This window comes from Corvus cornix, chromosome Z (assembly GCF_000738735.6).
Source record: "Corvus cornix cornix isolate S_Up_H32 chromosome Z, ASM73873v5, whole genome shotgun sequence".
Taxonomy (NCBI): Eukaryota; Metazoa; Chordata; class Aves; order Passeriformes; family Corvidae; genus Corvus; species Corvus cornix.
The window spans coordinates 50,745,264-50,761,151 of record NC_046357.1 but is presented as its reverse complement, the minus strand read 5'-3'; the positions used below and the strand labels follow the sequence as shown (position 1 = coordinate 50,761,151).

The window sequence follows — 15,888 nt, the reverse complement described above, 5'->3', positions numbered from 1 at the left end:
CTTTGTACCTGTTCCTGGTAAAAAGCCCCTACATCGGGGCTCCCATGGCAGCCAGGCTGTGAGGAAACATTCTACACACCACTGTACTACCTGGGGAATACTAATTCACTTTGTAGGTATAGCTCATTTAGGTTTAATTCCTGTGTAACCAAGAATTCTGAGACGAGAAGGCAAGGAAAATCTCTTGTAAGAATTCAGCAAATTTGAAGAGTTGGCTCTTACCTTGCAAGGCATAGGTTTTTTGAAGGAGATTTCAGCTTGAGTCCAAACTCCCTTTGGAGAGTCCAAGACAGACCAGATTTTCTCTTGAACTACATGATTCTCCTCAAAGATGTAAACTGCAAGAGTGCCACTCATCTTGAAAAACCCATATAGGGCATAATAAAAACGCAGACAAAACTGTAAGTTTCCTGGCAGGGTCGGGCCATACAGACGTCCAATGTACCCAGGCTGTGATGTAAACTTTGTGTTTGCCAACAAGTAATAACCTGCAAGACAGCATAATGATTGTATTTCATATTCTATTAGCACAGCTGATTTGCTATTAAAGCAGATTTTGTTATTGCATCAGACTTGGGTTATAAAAACGGTTCCAACTGGCAAGAAATAGATTTATCACACTCTGACAGGAAATAACAATTTTTTTCCAAAAGCATCCTGTCTGCTTCTAGCTAAACTGGCACATGGCTAAGTTACCAGAAATAAGTACTTATCAAATTTACCCTGAAAAATTCCCTGGCCTGCTGGCCTCACTGGAAAACTGGCTGTTTCAAGATTACAACTGCAAGACAAAAAAAACGAGGGTAGGGCACAAGGCCTATTATTCTCTGCACCAACTATAAGGAGGTGAGACTTTAGCACATATAATTAATAACCATAAATACACAAACAGATGTTTGAATTTCAGAACTTATTCACAGTCCTTTCACCAGGCGGTTTCACTACACAATAGATCAGTTTTCCCTTAAAAATGACAACTATCCTAAGCCCAGAAGGGCTAAAAGGCCACTTTTCCTCTATAGTAAAAACAGTGCATTAAGCTATGACTACATTTACTTGCATAAGTATTTTTTTGTGGATTCATCCCTCCAACAACTACAGAGTAGTATAGTGAAGATACTCTGATTTATGGCTCTGCCTGACTATTCAACAGGTGACCTTCCTCCTTTACACATGGGGAAGCACAGCCAGAGTTCCAGACAGGATCAAGCTGTGGACACTGGTTTTAATCACAGAGAGTTGCAGTGAGGCAGACTAACCATTGTGCCAGTGATATTAATTAACAGGTGAACAGTGATACAGTGGGTTAACCTTTATATAACCTTTTATATAACATTTATATATCGTTTGACTCTTCTAGGAAAAAGCAGTTTTGATTCACCAAACCCAGTAGTGTGATCTCCTGCTCTATACACATTGCGCTTCACTTTCACTCTGCTCCATCCTGGGCCATCTTTGTGATCTTGGTAAAAATTACACAGATCTTCCTCAAAATTGCAGCCTGCATTGGCAGGATTGAAAGGAGTTCCTAAAAGAAAGACACAGATGTTCTGTTAGGATGAGTACAGTGTGATAAGCATAGGTATTTGAAGCAGAAGGATGCCAAAGCATACTTTGGTTCATCTTGCTTTTCTTTACAGAAGATGAGCATGTGCAAAGATGTTACACATACATAGTGCATAGTCACAATGAAATCAAACTATCAAATTTCTATTGCAAGTATTCTTAGATTTTTGCTGGAGCCAGGAGAAAATCTGCTTCATAGTCCCTCTAAAACACAAATAAGCTACAGATATTAAGACCAGATTCTTCCTTCAGGACATATTCACAGAGACATCCTAACCATTTGTTTTCATCTGCTCCTTCATTGAAAAGATACTAGGACAAAATGAGTGTGTGTGTGTGTGCCCATGTGTGCACTGAACATCAACATCTAGTATTTTTCTAAAGAGCACTTATTAAAAATCCTTTATGTGTAACGTATGTGCATACGCACGCTGTAAGTATGTAAGTAAAATAGTTTTTAGTTCATGTACCGCCTCATGGCTACTTTTCTCTGCAGCTTGCCTCACAAAGTGCTAACACTGCAGTGAGGAAAGCTGAACCATTTATAGAAAAGTTGATTAAAAGCAAAGCTACGACCCCCCAGCCCTTGCTGATGGCTCTCTCATAACCTGCATTATGGAATTCATGGGTCAGGACTTGCTTTAGTCTGAAAAAAAGTGCCCACAAATAAAACATTTCCACTTCTTTAAAGGCCTCACCAGTCTCTTACACAAGGTGCTGGGGGAAGGAGGGGCACAACCCAAAGCTATCAAGCAAATTTTGGCTTCATCAGGAGCCCAGACCCAGGACGTTGTGTGCACCACTCTACAGCAGCACACGTGACCCTTCTTCAGGGAGACTAAGAGAGATTTTCCAGCAGGGACAGGTACACAGACAGTCAGCTTCAGAAGAAGAAAAAAGTTGGCTTTGGAGTGATGCCTGAGGTCTTTTCAGCCTCAGATAGGCCAAATCTGTGCCCCATCTGTGTGTTTTACTCTTCCTGCAGCTGCAGCCTCCCACCTCTGCTTTCCTAGTTAAAGACAAGGCAGGTGGAGCACTACCACATGGCATTAAACCCATATTCTGATTCATCATTGCTGAGCAAGTTTAGTACTCTGGTACCTCCTCCTCCATTTGGCTAATATTGAGACTTTTGTTGAACAAAACTTCCAGAAAAATATAAAGAAAAAACTCAGTGCTGTTCTATATACTGCTATGGCGGAACTACAAGGAAAATTGAGATCTCTTGCTTTTTAATGTCTCTACTCAGAAGAATTGAAGATGACAATATTTGATAAGTCTGAAGGATCAAACAGTATGTCTTGCATTTCAACAAAGTACAAAGGAAATTATTTAATTTCATTTCTCAAATAAAAAACCCCATAACAACCACAAAACCAACCTTCAAAATCAAAGTTAGTAGGCAAAGTTCTATATGAACCTATCATATTCAGAATAGATTCTGAACCATTCGGATTAGATCTGAACTTAACCATTGGGGCAGAAAATGCTATAAAATTTATCCCCTTCCTCTATACATATAAGTTGTCTGAAAATTAAAATGGAAAACACAGATAAGCACACAGCTCCAACCCCTTGAAAATTGCAAACGTAACTTGGGATTTTTGTTGCAAAATGAAGTAAACACCAAAAAGGTATTGAGGACATAATGAAACAATGGATTTACCCAGCCAGGAGATGTGGATTATTAATGATTAATGTATCTGGAATCTACTTCCATCAGCAGTGATACTTCAGCAGTGGAGGCACAGCTAGCAGATACTCTGAGATAAAAAGGGGGAAGAAACAGCCTCTTTTTCCTTGATCACTTCAAAGAATTAGCCAAAAAATTCAAACTTATGACCAAAGGAATAGATGGTATCAGTGGGAAACCACTAATCTGCTTTTGACTTGTGTTTAGTACCACAGTAAAAACCCAGCAGCCAGTACAGAGCTACTTAAGAGGCTGCATTCAAAATGACAAAGTCCTTTGTCCCAAGTGCCTCTACAGCAGAGGTCACATGGATTCAGGTGATGTCTGTTGTTGTGAAAGCCTAACAAATACCTGACAGACATGACACTGTCTGAGATGAGTAATACCTCCTGGGAGACTGAAGACAGGAAGGTAAGGCTCATGTTTTGGCTCTGAAGAATACCTCAGGGCATGTAGCACAAAAAACGCCTACACTGGCATTAATGAAAAGCCCAGGGCATTTACTTCCTCATACCATCACACCTGGGAAAATCCACCCTCTCTTTCTGTGACAGGCCTGCAAGTGCTAATTTCTCAAAACCCGTAGTGATGCAAATACAGCATTCAGTCCAGCACTCCAGTTGCAGAACCCTGAGGCAAGGTTTTTGGAAAAAGAATCATTAAGGCCTGGTTTTTGGAAAAAATGAATGGCACTCGTGTTATCTGCTGTTATGTCTTCTGAAGGAAGAGGAGCCCAATGGCACTGGTCAGTTGAGAAGTTAGCACCAAATATTGCAAATACTGACAGACAGAGTTCTGAGGGGCAAGGCAAAGGGGGAAAACAAGGGAGATGAATAGCAGTAGGAGCTCGTCATACCTGTCTGATTGCTGCAGTAAACTGGAGAGAAAGAAATGTCATCAAGGGCAACATAACCTCCCTTAGCGCTATTGAAAGCGACTTCGAATATTACCTAGAAATTATAACAAGCTGTTATTCATCTGCCATATACTTAGCAATAATTTTGGTACACATCTTTGAAATACAGAATTCTGATTGGATGTCCCAGACAGAGTCCAGCACATGTCATACAGTCCTGCAAGTGTTGGCACAAATTAAATTATATCACTTATTAGGGATATAAATCAGAGCCTGACCTTGGCAGTAGATCTTTGCTCACTCAAGGTCAAGGAAAAACCAAAGGGAACATAGGGTCTTCTGCTTTATGAAGCACCAGTTTTAAAGATGCAGTAAGACTTCTGCCATTGTATTATACAAACCCACTATTTACAATCATCAGTCTGTACTGACTAGAACTCCCAACTTTATCTAGAATCTGTCTGAATCGAGCTAAAGCCCCCCTGTGTTCACTACTCTGTTATTAAAATATTGAATTTTACAGTTTTCTGTAAACATCCTCAGACACTGAAACGCGTGACTTGGCATTAGCTGTCAGGGAAGGTTTCCTGTACAGAATTTATTTAAGAACCAGAAAAGCTATTGCTGTGTTTTGTTTACCGCAAAGATCAAACAATGCTTGTATTTAGTCATTCCCAGGGGATATAATTTCCTCAAGTAAGTGAAGGACAATCTATAACTCTTGAGGAAGTGTCTTAAAACTTCTCTTAAGTATCAAAGCTCTGAGGTACAGGAAAGCTTTGAGAGCCAGCCCCAGGGACAAAGCAAGGAAGTAAGGACAAACGCTTTCAGAGTGAGATTCTTTTCAGTGAAAGCAATGCCTGTGATGTTTTGCCTATGGATGGGAGGCAAACTAGCAGAGCTAGTGTAAGAATCCTGAGCAATCTCCTTTAGCCAGATGAAACAAGAGGAAGACTCTCTTGAAGCAACCAAAGAATTTATATGTAAGGTTTCATAATTACTTCTGTAAAATGATCTCTAAAATAATTACTGTGTTGGATTACATAAAAATTCCTTGAGCAGATTAAAGGCCTGTTTAGCCTTTTAGGTTTTTTTTCCAGCAGAGAGCACCTACAGAAAGAACTGAAGACAATGACAGGCTTTCAGTTCTTCTTCCCTTACATTATATTCCTCATGGATTCTTTCTTTCCCATTAATTTTTCTAATCAGTTTTTAAACTGATCTTAATAATGGTATCTATGGTATGCTGTGGAAGTGAGTTCTACGGTTGTGTCATATATTAAAAGACCTTCTGTTTATTTTATTTTAAAACTTACATGGTAGCTAAGAATTTGGAACAGCAATATAAATTTTGAGAAACGGGGAACAGCTAATCTTTTCTGTCTCCTCCATGACTCCTAAGAACCTCTACCATACTCTACTTTGATCTTTTTTTGTAAGGGCTGAAAACTGTTATTTCATTAATGTAACTTCTCCATACTTTTAATTACCTGCATCTCCCTCTTGGACAATATTTTTTTAATCTTTTTTTAATCTTTAAAAATATTTTTTTTAACTGAGAGAGCTGAAGTTGCATACCCGGCTGAACGCAAGGGTACCCTGTGCATTCATCCAGTGGTACAACATCTTATTTATTCCAGAATGGATAGTTTCCAACATTCTGGATGGATTTTTGAATGACACCAGAAAACGAGAGGATATTTTCACAAGATTAACCACCGTGTTGCCAAGCTCTAAGTGATCATTAATTAATTTCCATCGACAGTGCTAGGAATGATTTTCACTTTTTAATTTGTATTTACTGAATCAGTAATTCACTTACCATTCAGTATTATGAAGCCTTATGAGAGCCACCCTCCTTTCCCTGAAGTCTGATGATTTAAATGGATGATCATTGACTTTACAGAGTATAAAAGAGCTGTGCAACATCTCAATAAAATTAGCTTTACCCCTAATAATTTCTGGAAATCTGCAGGTTTATGGCGAATTAGCAAATAACTTAGGTAGAATTGAAGCAAATAGAATTTACTCGTAATCCATCTGTTAGAAGTATTTATGTATAGAGAGAGTATATGTGTGTATATATATAAAAATTACATATATGTGTAAAATATACATGTAAGTATACACATATGTATATAATGCATATACACTGTTTATTTCAATCTATTACGTTTTGAGTATTTTTTAGTAAACTCTAGGGAGTAAAAAATTCAATTTTTTTCTGATACTCTCGAAAGTCATTTTAATAACCATCAAGAGCTGTCTTTCACATCCAAGGACTACTGTACTCTTAGGAGCCAAGTTTGGACTTTTTCTCATGAACTGCAGGATCTAAGTAGGGTGGAGAATAGACCTCAAATATGGGTTTGAATTTTTCTTCGGCAGTATTTTTCTTATGCATAATTTTATGATACTCAGCATCTTCAAAAACGGATCATGGAGTCACAAAAATAGGGAACTGAGAGAACATTGGTATTATTCAGCAACTGAAAAACCTCCCATTAGTCAGACTCTACAACCTCCCAAGGTACTCCGATAAAGCACTGCACCAGCTGGCTTCAAAATCAAGCATGAGTGTGGAAAGTGATCCCTCCTTGACCCTTATGCAAAGGTCAAAGGAAATCACAGATCACCACTATCTTTAAAGACATCTTTCAGATACTGGATAGTCCCTGCCATGTTCCTGGCTTAGCCTGAGCTGGCACTCATGTCTGAGGCAACCTGGAAGTTGCAGCTGGACTGTACAGGAAGGATTGTTTTACCTCCATGGGATATGGCGCATTGAAGTCGACTTCTGCTAGTGTCCAGTCTGCATTCAGTGCACTGTCTGTTTTCCAGATCTCTTCATAAAAGCCACTCATGTCTCTTAAGTAAACAGTAAAAACAATGCTGCTTTCCTGCTTAAGTTGATAATAAAAAGATAAGCAGCCAGATACTGGGGCCATGGTCTTTGGTGAGATTAGCTGGGCCACTTCCTGAAAATGTTTGACATAAACAGAATCTACATACATGTAGTGACCTAGAAGCAGAAGAAAAACCTTTGTATAAGGACACTCTTTAAAGAACATCACTTACAAGAAGTATCAGGAGAGGAACAGGGACTAGACAAACACATCTATGATCTGGCCAACAATGGTTGCTTCCCAGAAAATTTTTAGTAATTCTAAAAGGTTGGGGTTTTTTTCTCTCCTTTCCTCTTATGTGCAACCCAAAATTGTTTGGCTAAAATACCACTGGCAAAATGTCAGTCTTAGCTCTTTCTTATTATTATTATCATAAATAATATGATATTATCATAAATATTATTATTATCATAAATAATATATTATTATTTATTATTATCATAAATAATATTATTATCATAAATAATATATTTATTATTATAATAGATAATAATAACAATTATTATTATCATAAATTATTATTATTATCATAAATAATATATTTATTTCTATTTGAAACGTAATAAACTCTAAATTTTGGGAGCCATTCATAAATGGAAAAATGTGTAACAACTGTGTAAATTGCCTCCCTCCCAACAGCTCTGTATAGTATTTAGTCTTTCTCAAGTGCAACTTATACTGAAGCAACCCAAGTAAATTAACAAAGCCATGTGTTTCCTCATGTTTTATACAGCAGCTCATATAATATATCAAATTATTAACAAATAGCTTTTAATCAGTACATTTCTGCTCAGTCTATCTAGGATTTGGTTTATAAATGACTTATTTTTACTGCATAGACTTGAGTTTTTATGTAAAATCCTTGAAGAAGATTTTTGGGAGATGTTAATGAGCAGAAAAATGCATTACACATGAGGAGAGTACCTTCCTATCATGAATATGAGCCAATATGACCTGCAGGATTTTCAAATTTTCTAATACTTTAATTTTGGGAGTGTTATCTGAATTTAAACAGGACTCATCCATGTTCACAAACATGCTGTGCATCTGTAGTTTTTCTTCTTCTGCACTCCCCGAAAGACAGCATCAAGCAGTGTATGATGAACAAAAAAATGGTTCTTCTCAGGTAGAAAGCCTGGAGGAGACTGAAGCGTCAGACTGGTGGGGTACTTCAGCATGAACACTGCAAACTGTGCCATTAGGTTTGTGTGGGCATCACTATGTTAATTAGCACACAGAGGACTCAGACCTTTAGATGTCACTTCTTGCTTCACTCCAGTGGAAGGAGGGGAAAGAACTTGCTTGGCTGGGGGTCTCCTCCAGGTTGTGCACTTCAGCACCAGACTGGTGACTTCAGCGATACTTGCCTGCAAGGTTCTCAGCTTCACTTCTGTTCTGCAGTTTTAGCATATCTCATAGCTTAGCTACAATCTCCCTGGATGATGCAACTCCACAGCCCAATTCTTGCAAAAAGAAGGCTCTTCCGTGGCTTTAGGCTTCTTGAGGTACTCTCAGTAAATGGTCAGCAGTGAGGGCTTGGTGTGAAATAGAAATGCTGTGGCTACAAGAAAACACATCCCTCCCAGCTGGGAGCATTTCCTGTCACAGTACTTATTTAATAGGTTGATCTGCTGTCGGCTGTTGAAGTTGTGGCGAGTTAAACTTTCACCAAAATTTTACCAGCATTTCAGTGCCAGGGGGTGACGCGGGGGTGGAGTGACACTCTGTACTCAACTCACACAATTGTGAAATAAATAAAAAGGCACAGCGGCATGAGTTAAGGAAAGAGGATCAACCCTGCTTTTCACAATGTGATTCCTTGCACTGCCACAAGCATCATTATGTCCAAGACACACAGTGGGCACCAGCAGCCAGGTGTATTGACCATCACCTGCTGTGGAACCTTGTGCAAAGGTGAAGTTATCCCCCAACCCTTCTTCATGGCTGTGTAAAAAACTCTTCCCTCAGCAAGGTGTCCAGGACAAGCATTTCATACAAGGCAAGTGCTGAAATTCCAGTAATTCTTTCCAGCATTATGCCACTGAGGGGCTGTATTAACAGCACCACATTTGACTGAAAGAAACAAAACTTCTAAACTGTACAGTTTAACCCAAGATTCTCCAAGCGTGTTTTAATACCTTGGTTTTCCTACTCAATTTTCTCAACAGCCACTGGAAAGAAAACCCCTGCCAGATGTACAGAGCAGCAGTACAAGAATCTGAAACTCATTGTGGCCCATACTTTTCGAATATGCAGAAAGTTGAATTTTCCACCTCTCCCATCCAAAATTTTACCCTTACCTCTGAGTACTTTTGAATCCTAGCAAAGCGTGTAGCAGCCTTATTACAAAGCTTACAGGCAATTTTGTGTGAACTTCTGCAAAATCCCATAACCTCATTCTAATCTCTTTTTTTCCCCATAAATCACTCTTACCATCCCCACCCCAACCCAACAATGGAAAGAACTCGCATAATAATAACTCGCAGTATGAGAGTCATACATGAATCACAGATTCAGATTTTTCCACTATATTTCTGCTCTACATTTGTTGCTTACCCAGTGCACTGTTAAGTGTGTGGTCTTTGGGCAGGATAGACTGAGAATTCCGAATGTTCCCTCCACCAACAAACCAGTTGACGTTAGGATTCCAGCGGTTCACATAGCCACAAAGATGATTTTCTTCAAAGTCACATTCTGCAATTGCAGACACCACCAGCTGAGTGCACACATTTTCATTACAGAAATAGGAAGAGCAAATTACTAAGCACTGGCCTTGCTTCACATATGGCAGAGCAGATAATGCCTGTATTTATAAAACTGGACGCAGCATTTAAGAGCTTATAGTAAATAGAAGCAAACCTATCCACAATTTTTGATAAAATTTTCGTTTCCATCTTCTTTGGGCCAATCTGTCTTTTCATCATTTGCCAGCATAGGACTGCTGTAATTTAGAACCAAATAAAGCCAACTTAAATATATCACCTCCTAGTAGTAAATAGTCAAAGCAGAACTTTCACTTGTAAATCAGGGATGGCCAGAAGCAAAGCAGGATTAGTATTTCATAACAGTAACGCAACTGCTTTGTTTCCTTCACAGAGCCAAAGAATTGTGACAACTTGGCTGGACTCCACCAGAGCTCTCCAGAAATGTGAAGATCCTCAAGCCTCCTAGACACTGGAATTTTTGAACTTCATTAGCAGTTTTTAGCAAATGTCATGAAGAAACAGCACTAAGTGTAAATACATATCAGCAGAGTTTTGAGTCTGCAGTCTCTGGATGCCACTGTAAGGAAGCCATAAGCAGGCAGAGAGCAGAAATAATGTTGCAGCTGTTATGTCTAGTATTTGAAGAAGTGCAAAGTTTCTTTAAAATATAACACTTGTTCCTGCTTGAACAATAAATAGATTTGGAATTAATTATTGTATGTAATATGTCTATATATATCACAGAGATAGGTGAAAAAACCCCACTTACTAGTTTGTGCAATCTTAGCTTAAAAATTATCTATATTGAATATGGCAGTGTACTTTTCAATCAGGAAAAAGCCATTGTCTTTTTTTTAAACCCAGACCTTCGATCCACTTTTAAAACTGCCAACAAGGTATTTTTTTCTGTGCAGAGAGTATGAGGATTGAGCAGAGAGTACGTACCAATACAATATCCAGAAGTTATTTTGATTTCAAAAACTGCTATACTGGTGGATTTATCTTGTCCCATTTCACCTTCCAGTACAAGCTGCACAATATAAACCAAACTGTCAATTTTAGAGTTTCATTAGTACCTTGAATATTTAAACAGGATAAACAGGGGAACAAATTAAATATATCTTGGGAAACCATCATCCTTAGAGTCAGATGTGCTTTTGCTGAAAGAGCTTGGCAGAATGTATTAAAGATGGAGTCAGTGCTCTTCCTCAAGCACAGAAGACACACTGAAGGACAATAAGAAAAGGCAAAAAATTCCCACACTTCATTTAAGAGTATGGAATTCCATATTGCTCAGCTGTGGTTATGCAAGATGTTATTGTGAGTGACACAACATGATGGTTTCTGGGTAGAAATACTCTTTCGTCAGCATTTGACTCCTTCCAGAAAGGCACAGAGGGCAGGAGTAAGTGAGCCCAGCCACAGACCCGGGGCTTGTGAGTTCCCATATCTGCCACGTGGCACCAGCAGCTCCGCAGGGATACCAGGAGGTGAGGCATCCTTGCTGCAGGGCTCAGCTGGCTGTGTGCCCCTGTGAGCTACTCCACAGCTGCTGCTCAGAGCACTGCCTGGTGCCAGCTCTGCTCATGGGTGCTAGGGACAGAAGGCTCAGCTGACTCCTGCTGCCAGCCTTAGAAGGACTCGAAATAAGTTTGCATACATTAAAAAAGCAGTTTGTACAGCCCAACGTATGCACCAGAAAGCCTGTCGCATCTTCTAAAATTGGGCTTACCTTATATTTCTTTGTGCTGTTCATTAAATCTAAGCTAGCTATGAGCCAGCTATCCGATGGCTCCTTGGCCGACCACAGCAAACGATCAAAACTTTCTCCTTCCTGCCGCAGGTACAGGTTGAGCCTGGCAGGATCAGGTGAGGTGTCTGAAGTTGTGGCTATCTGATAAATCAGTCTGACACAGCTCCATTCCTCGGAGTACAGATCAGGGCTGGACAGCACTGCTTTCTCACCCTCATAAGACGTATCCACAGAAATGTAATGTCCTGGGAAGGGACACGCATCAGAATAGTAAATGGCAGGCTTTGCTTTTGCATCTCTGGAAAAAATACTTATTTAGGAAGGAATGGTAGTTCTAGGACTAGGTCAGGAGACTGAGACCACCACTCATCTGGTAAGTCATTTAACCTTTCGATATCCTACTGTACTCATACAAATGTGTCTCCCACCATTTTCAAACACAATTTTTAAATTATTGGAAATTTTAAGACAAGATATTTTGTCAGTGCAAAGCAGATTATTAAGTAGTACCCTCTGGAACTGATAGCTGTAGATAGACAATTTGATTGACAAGATAATTTGCACACTAGAAATGTTTTGCAGGAATATTTAGTTGGTTTATAGATCAAAACTTTTTATTTTCATTTAATTTTAAAAACAATACATAAAATGGAACATTGCAGCTAAAAACTTCCAAAGCATTTCTGGTTTCAAAGAATAAAACTAGAAAGACACTCTTAAGTAGTAAAATAAACGTTCAAATCTGCTGACTCAAAAAAATTGCAAAATGTAAAGCAACATTTAAACATATCACCAGTCCAAGATTATTTTAGAATTACTCTCTGGAGCAGGGTCTAAAACAGCCTTCTGTATGAGAATGAAAGGGCGCAATGACAAGCTAGAAGTGCATGAGGAGGCAAAAAAAGTGTGAAAGAAACATCATATAGAAATATGAGGCAACAGTAAACAAATTTCAGTGAAACATAGGTCCTGGAGGCTCTACTAAGACATCAAAACCAAGATCAGGAGAGTTAAATGGAATACAGGAGTCACAGAAACCTGAAAAGCAATGCCAGAAACAAGTGATACAAAAAATGAAAATTTTAAAATAAGTTTTAAAAATCCAAACCACCACAAAACAAAACAATAAGACAAGTTAGGACTGATGTCTGAAACATTATCCCATAGACAATCAGGAAAATGATCCTTCTAACCTAGTGTCAATGTATATTAGACAAGTCTCACTTCTGATACTAATTCACATCTCCCGAGCTGGAAGCATAAGTGCTGTCAGGGCCTGTGTCAAATTAGCCCTTTACCCAGCAGCACATCACACTTAGCCTTTTCAGAATCTCCAGAGCATATACTTCTTCCTTAATCTCATCTCACTTGACCACAGAGCTTGTCAGTTTCCATGCATAGGTAAATACTTGGATAACTCAGAAACTTCAGCAGTCACACTGATGTTAATACAGTGCTTGCCTTTGAGGCACACCCTCCCCTCCCAAATCCTGCCCGAACCCTCCCATTCTTTGTGTCCCACCAAGACACTCTGGGGTTCCTTCCTAGAAGCTCTCTTGTTGCCTTTTCAAAAGCATTCTCTCCAATGAAAGAAAATCATCTTCATGGATAGTCACTACCCCCTCAAGGCAAAGAGCAGGTATAGATCTGCTTCATGAGGTTCCCAAAGTCCTCTCCCACCGACCCTCAGGAAGATGCCAGGAACAGACAGTCACTCTGACAACACCTGATTCTTTGGGAAGTGCATGTTACAGCATCCCCCTGCATCTGCTCCATCTCTCAGCTGCAGACACAGTGCACAGCAACCCTTTTGTACCCGACATTTTGTTTAACTGATGTAAGATAAATGATTGCTAGGAGATAGCTGCAGCCCTAAGCAGTGTAAGGGGCTGTGCAAATAAAGAAAAGCTGCATTTTCTTTCCCTTTTTAGGGAATGGAATTTCTTTTGCCTCTTATCATAATTTCTCTTTATATCTACTGTCTGGTTTTAGTCTACTGGGGAAAGATACAAAATCACTGGTTAAGTACAAGTAACTTGTTACTGCAGCGGTATTTGAAAGAAAAATAAACACAGGAATAAATATTTTAAAATAGGCACCTAATGTGCATGCCAAATACTTAATCTGCCACTACATAAAATGGGAGTCCATAGCATCCACTTGCATGCATACGTCCAGTTAGTTCACACAAGTTAGCACACACGGCATTTATTTATTGGCATATGCCTGCCCCTAGTATGCATGTTTTTTCACAGGAAGATAGAGGGAAATGACCAAGGCTCCATCAGAAGTCAAATGCTTCTTGCACATTTGGTTTTAATTGATGTAATTGACAATATCCAATTCAGATGAAGAATCTATGTTTTTAGGCTAGTCTGAACTTGGATCATTTTACTTACAAAGAAACCTACAATTCAGAATCTATACCTGGCAATTTCAGTTTAGATTTCAGCCCTATTTTTGTCTGCACTGCAAGAGAAACCCCACAGAAAACAGATCCTTCTTGTAATAGTAATCTTCCGGTTTTTTTGGTTTTTTTTTTTTTTTTCAGAAATAAATTAGCACTGACATAGAAAAATACATTCACATGAAGACCTCAAATTACCAGCTAGGAAGCTTAAATGGCTGCCAGGTTTTAAAACTTAATTATAAGTAGACTAAGGTTTAAAAGAAAAAAAATAGTGGTTTAAAAGAAAAAAAATAGTGGTTTAAAAGAAAACCTCTTATAATTTCCAACTGGGATGATTATGTCACTGTAAATTTGACTCTGCTCTCTGTGTGTTGTGCACTTGCTCCCACTTTGTCTGATTCACCACAGGTATGAGAGCAAAGATCATGAACTCCGTTTTTAACTGGGGGTGGGGTTGGTTGCTTTTTCTAAAAAGATTAGTTGTATATATTCATTACCTCTCCAGAAACAGAGTGCTCTCACTCCCAAACTAATAATTTTAGCTTCTTTTGAAAGTTTAAATGTGTAGTTGGCTGCACCAAAATCAATGAGAGCACTGATAGAGCGCTTTATGTGTAAGTTTAAATGCTTTGCTAATCAGGATCAGGGAGCGTGGCACTTGGCAGTACCAAGCACAGAAAATGCCAACGTTAAACTTCTTCCAAATGAATGGCAGCATTGACTAAATGGCCTTTACCCTAAACTGTACTTCAGTAACAGCAGTGATGTGCCATTGATGCAGAAAGGGAGGTCTCACAATGCAGACCTCAAGGGCTGACACAGAGCAATTGTGAGAGCAAAGCAAGGCAAAGCGGGGGTTCCTTGGAGTAAAGAAGCAGACAACTTTCCACACTTGTTTGTGGGAGTAATTTTCCAGTCTGTGGAGAATTTCATGAATGCACAGTGGTATAGCCTCTCAAAAATGTAACATGCAGCTTCATTTTGCAGCATGCCACAATCCTCCTGCAAATGCCCATGACAGCTAATTTATAGCAATCATTCAGGAGTTACCAACAGAGTACTCTTCAAAATCACAGGAAGGCAGATGAGAGTAGTCAGAAAACTCTAGGAAAAGCCTGATGACACAGAAACACAAGCATACAATTTCCAGCAATTACTTGCTCAGAGGGTAGATGCAGCCCTAAGCAGTGTAACGGGCTGTGCAAATACAGGAAAGCTGAACTTTCTTTTTCATTTTCTGACTGACATGACTTTTTGAGTATCATGGAGAGTGGCTTGGCAACTACATAGTCAATTCTACCAAGACTCTGGAATGCATCTCATCAGGTCGCATAGACTTACATACTTTCAGGTTCCTCAGGTGGTCACAAACCTGATTCTCTCTGAGGGACTTTGCTCCCCCAGTCACATTTTACACTCCATCTACTCGAAAGGTGTGAGAAGAGAGGTTGCCAGTGAGGGTTGAGGCAAAAAATTTTTGAGCACCTCAGCCTTCTCCTCATCCTAGTTACCAGTTTGCCAGCCTTGCTTATCAAGGGGGTAAATGCTTTCTTTGACCTTCATTTTCCGGCTGACACACCTATAGAAGTTCTTCATGCTGTTGTCTGTGACCTTTGTGAAGTTAAGCTCCAGCTTTGCCTTTGCCTTCCTCACCCCATTCCTACACAACTGGGCTGTGACCCTGTAATCTTCCCTGGATACCTGTCCTTGCTTCCACTGACTGTGGATTTCTTTCTTGCCCTTTAGTTTGACCAGCAGGTCCTGACTAACCCATGCCAGTCTCCTGCGTTCCTTGCCTGAACTTTTCCTCCTGGGGATTGCTAGTTCTTGTTCTCTAAAGCATCCTTAAAGATCTGCCACACATCTTTTGCTCCCTTGTCCCTCAGAGCAGTTTCCCAGAAGGTCCTATTGACTACATCCTTGATCACCCGGAAGTTTGCTTTCCTGAAATTCATGATTCTGACTTACTCTTTGCCTGATCCGTATCCCTCAGGACTGC

General features: G+C 39.5%; 1 protein-coding gene across 3 annotated transcripts in view; it reads right to left on the bottom strand.

Annotated features, from left to right (window-relative positions):
• MAMDC2 (MAM domain containing 2) overlaps nt 1–15,888 on the bottom strand; it is a 58,018-nt gene that overhangs the window by 16,859 nt on the left and 25,271 nt on the right. For all 3 annotated transcript variants that reach the window (XM_039567606.1, XM_039567607.1, XM_039567608.1), the window contains exons 3-9: nt 11,459–11,724; nt 10,672–10,756; nt 9,578–9,715; nt 6,881–7,137; nt 4,116–4,209; nt 1,382–1,528; nt 223–488 (exon numbers count right to left, since the gene is read on the bottom strand). In XM_039567606.1, coding sequence (XP_039423540.1) covers nt 223–488; nt 1,382–1,528; nt 4,116–4,209; nt 6,881–7,137; nt 9,578–9,715; nt 10,672–10,756; nt 11,459–11,724 — 1,253 coding nt within the window. The remainder of the gene's footprint in view (nt 1–222; nt 489–1,381; nt 1,529–4,115; nt 4,210–6,880; nt 7,138–9,577; nt 9,716–10,671; nt 10,757–11,458; nt 11,725–15,888) is intronic.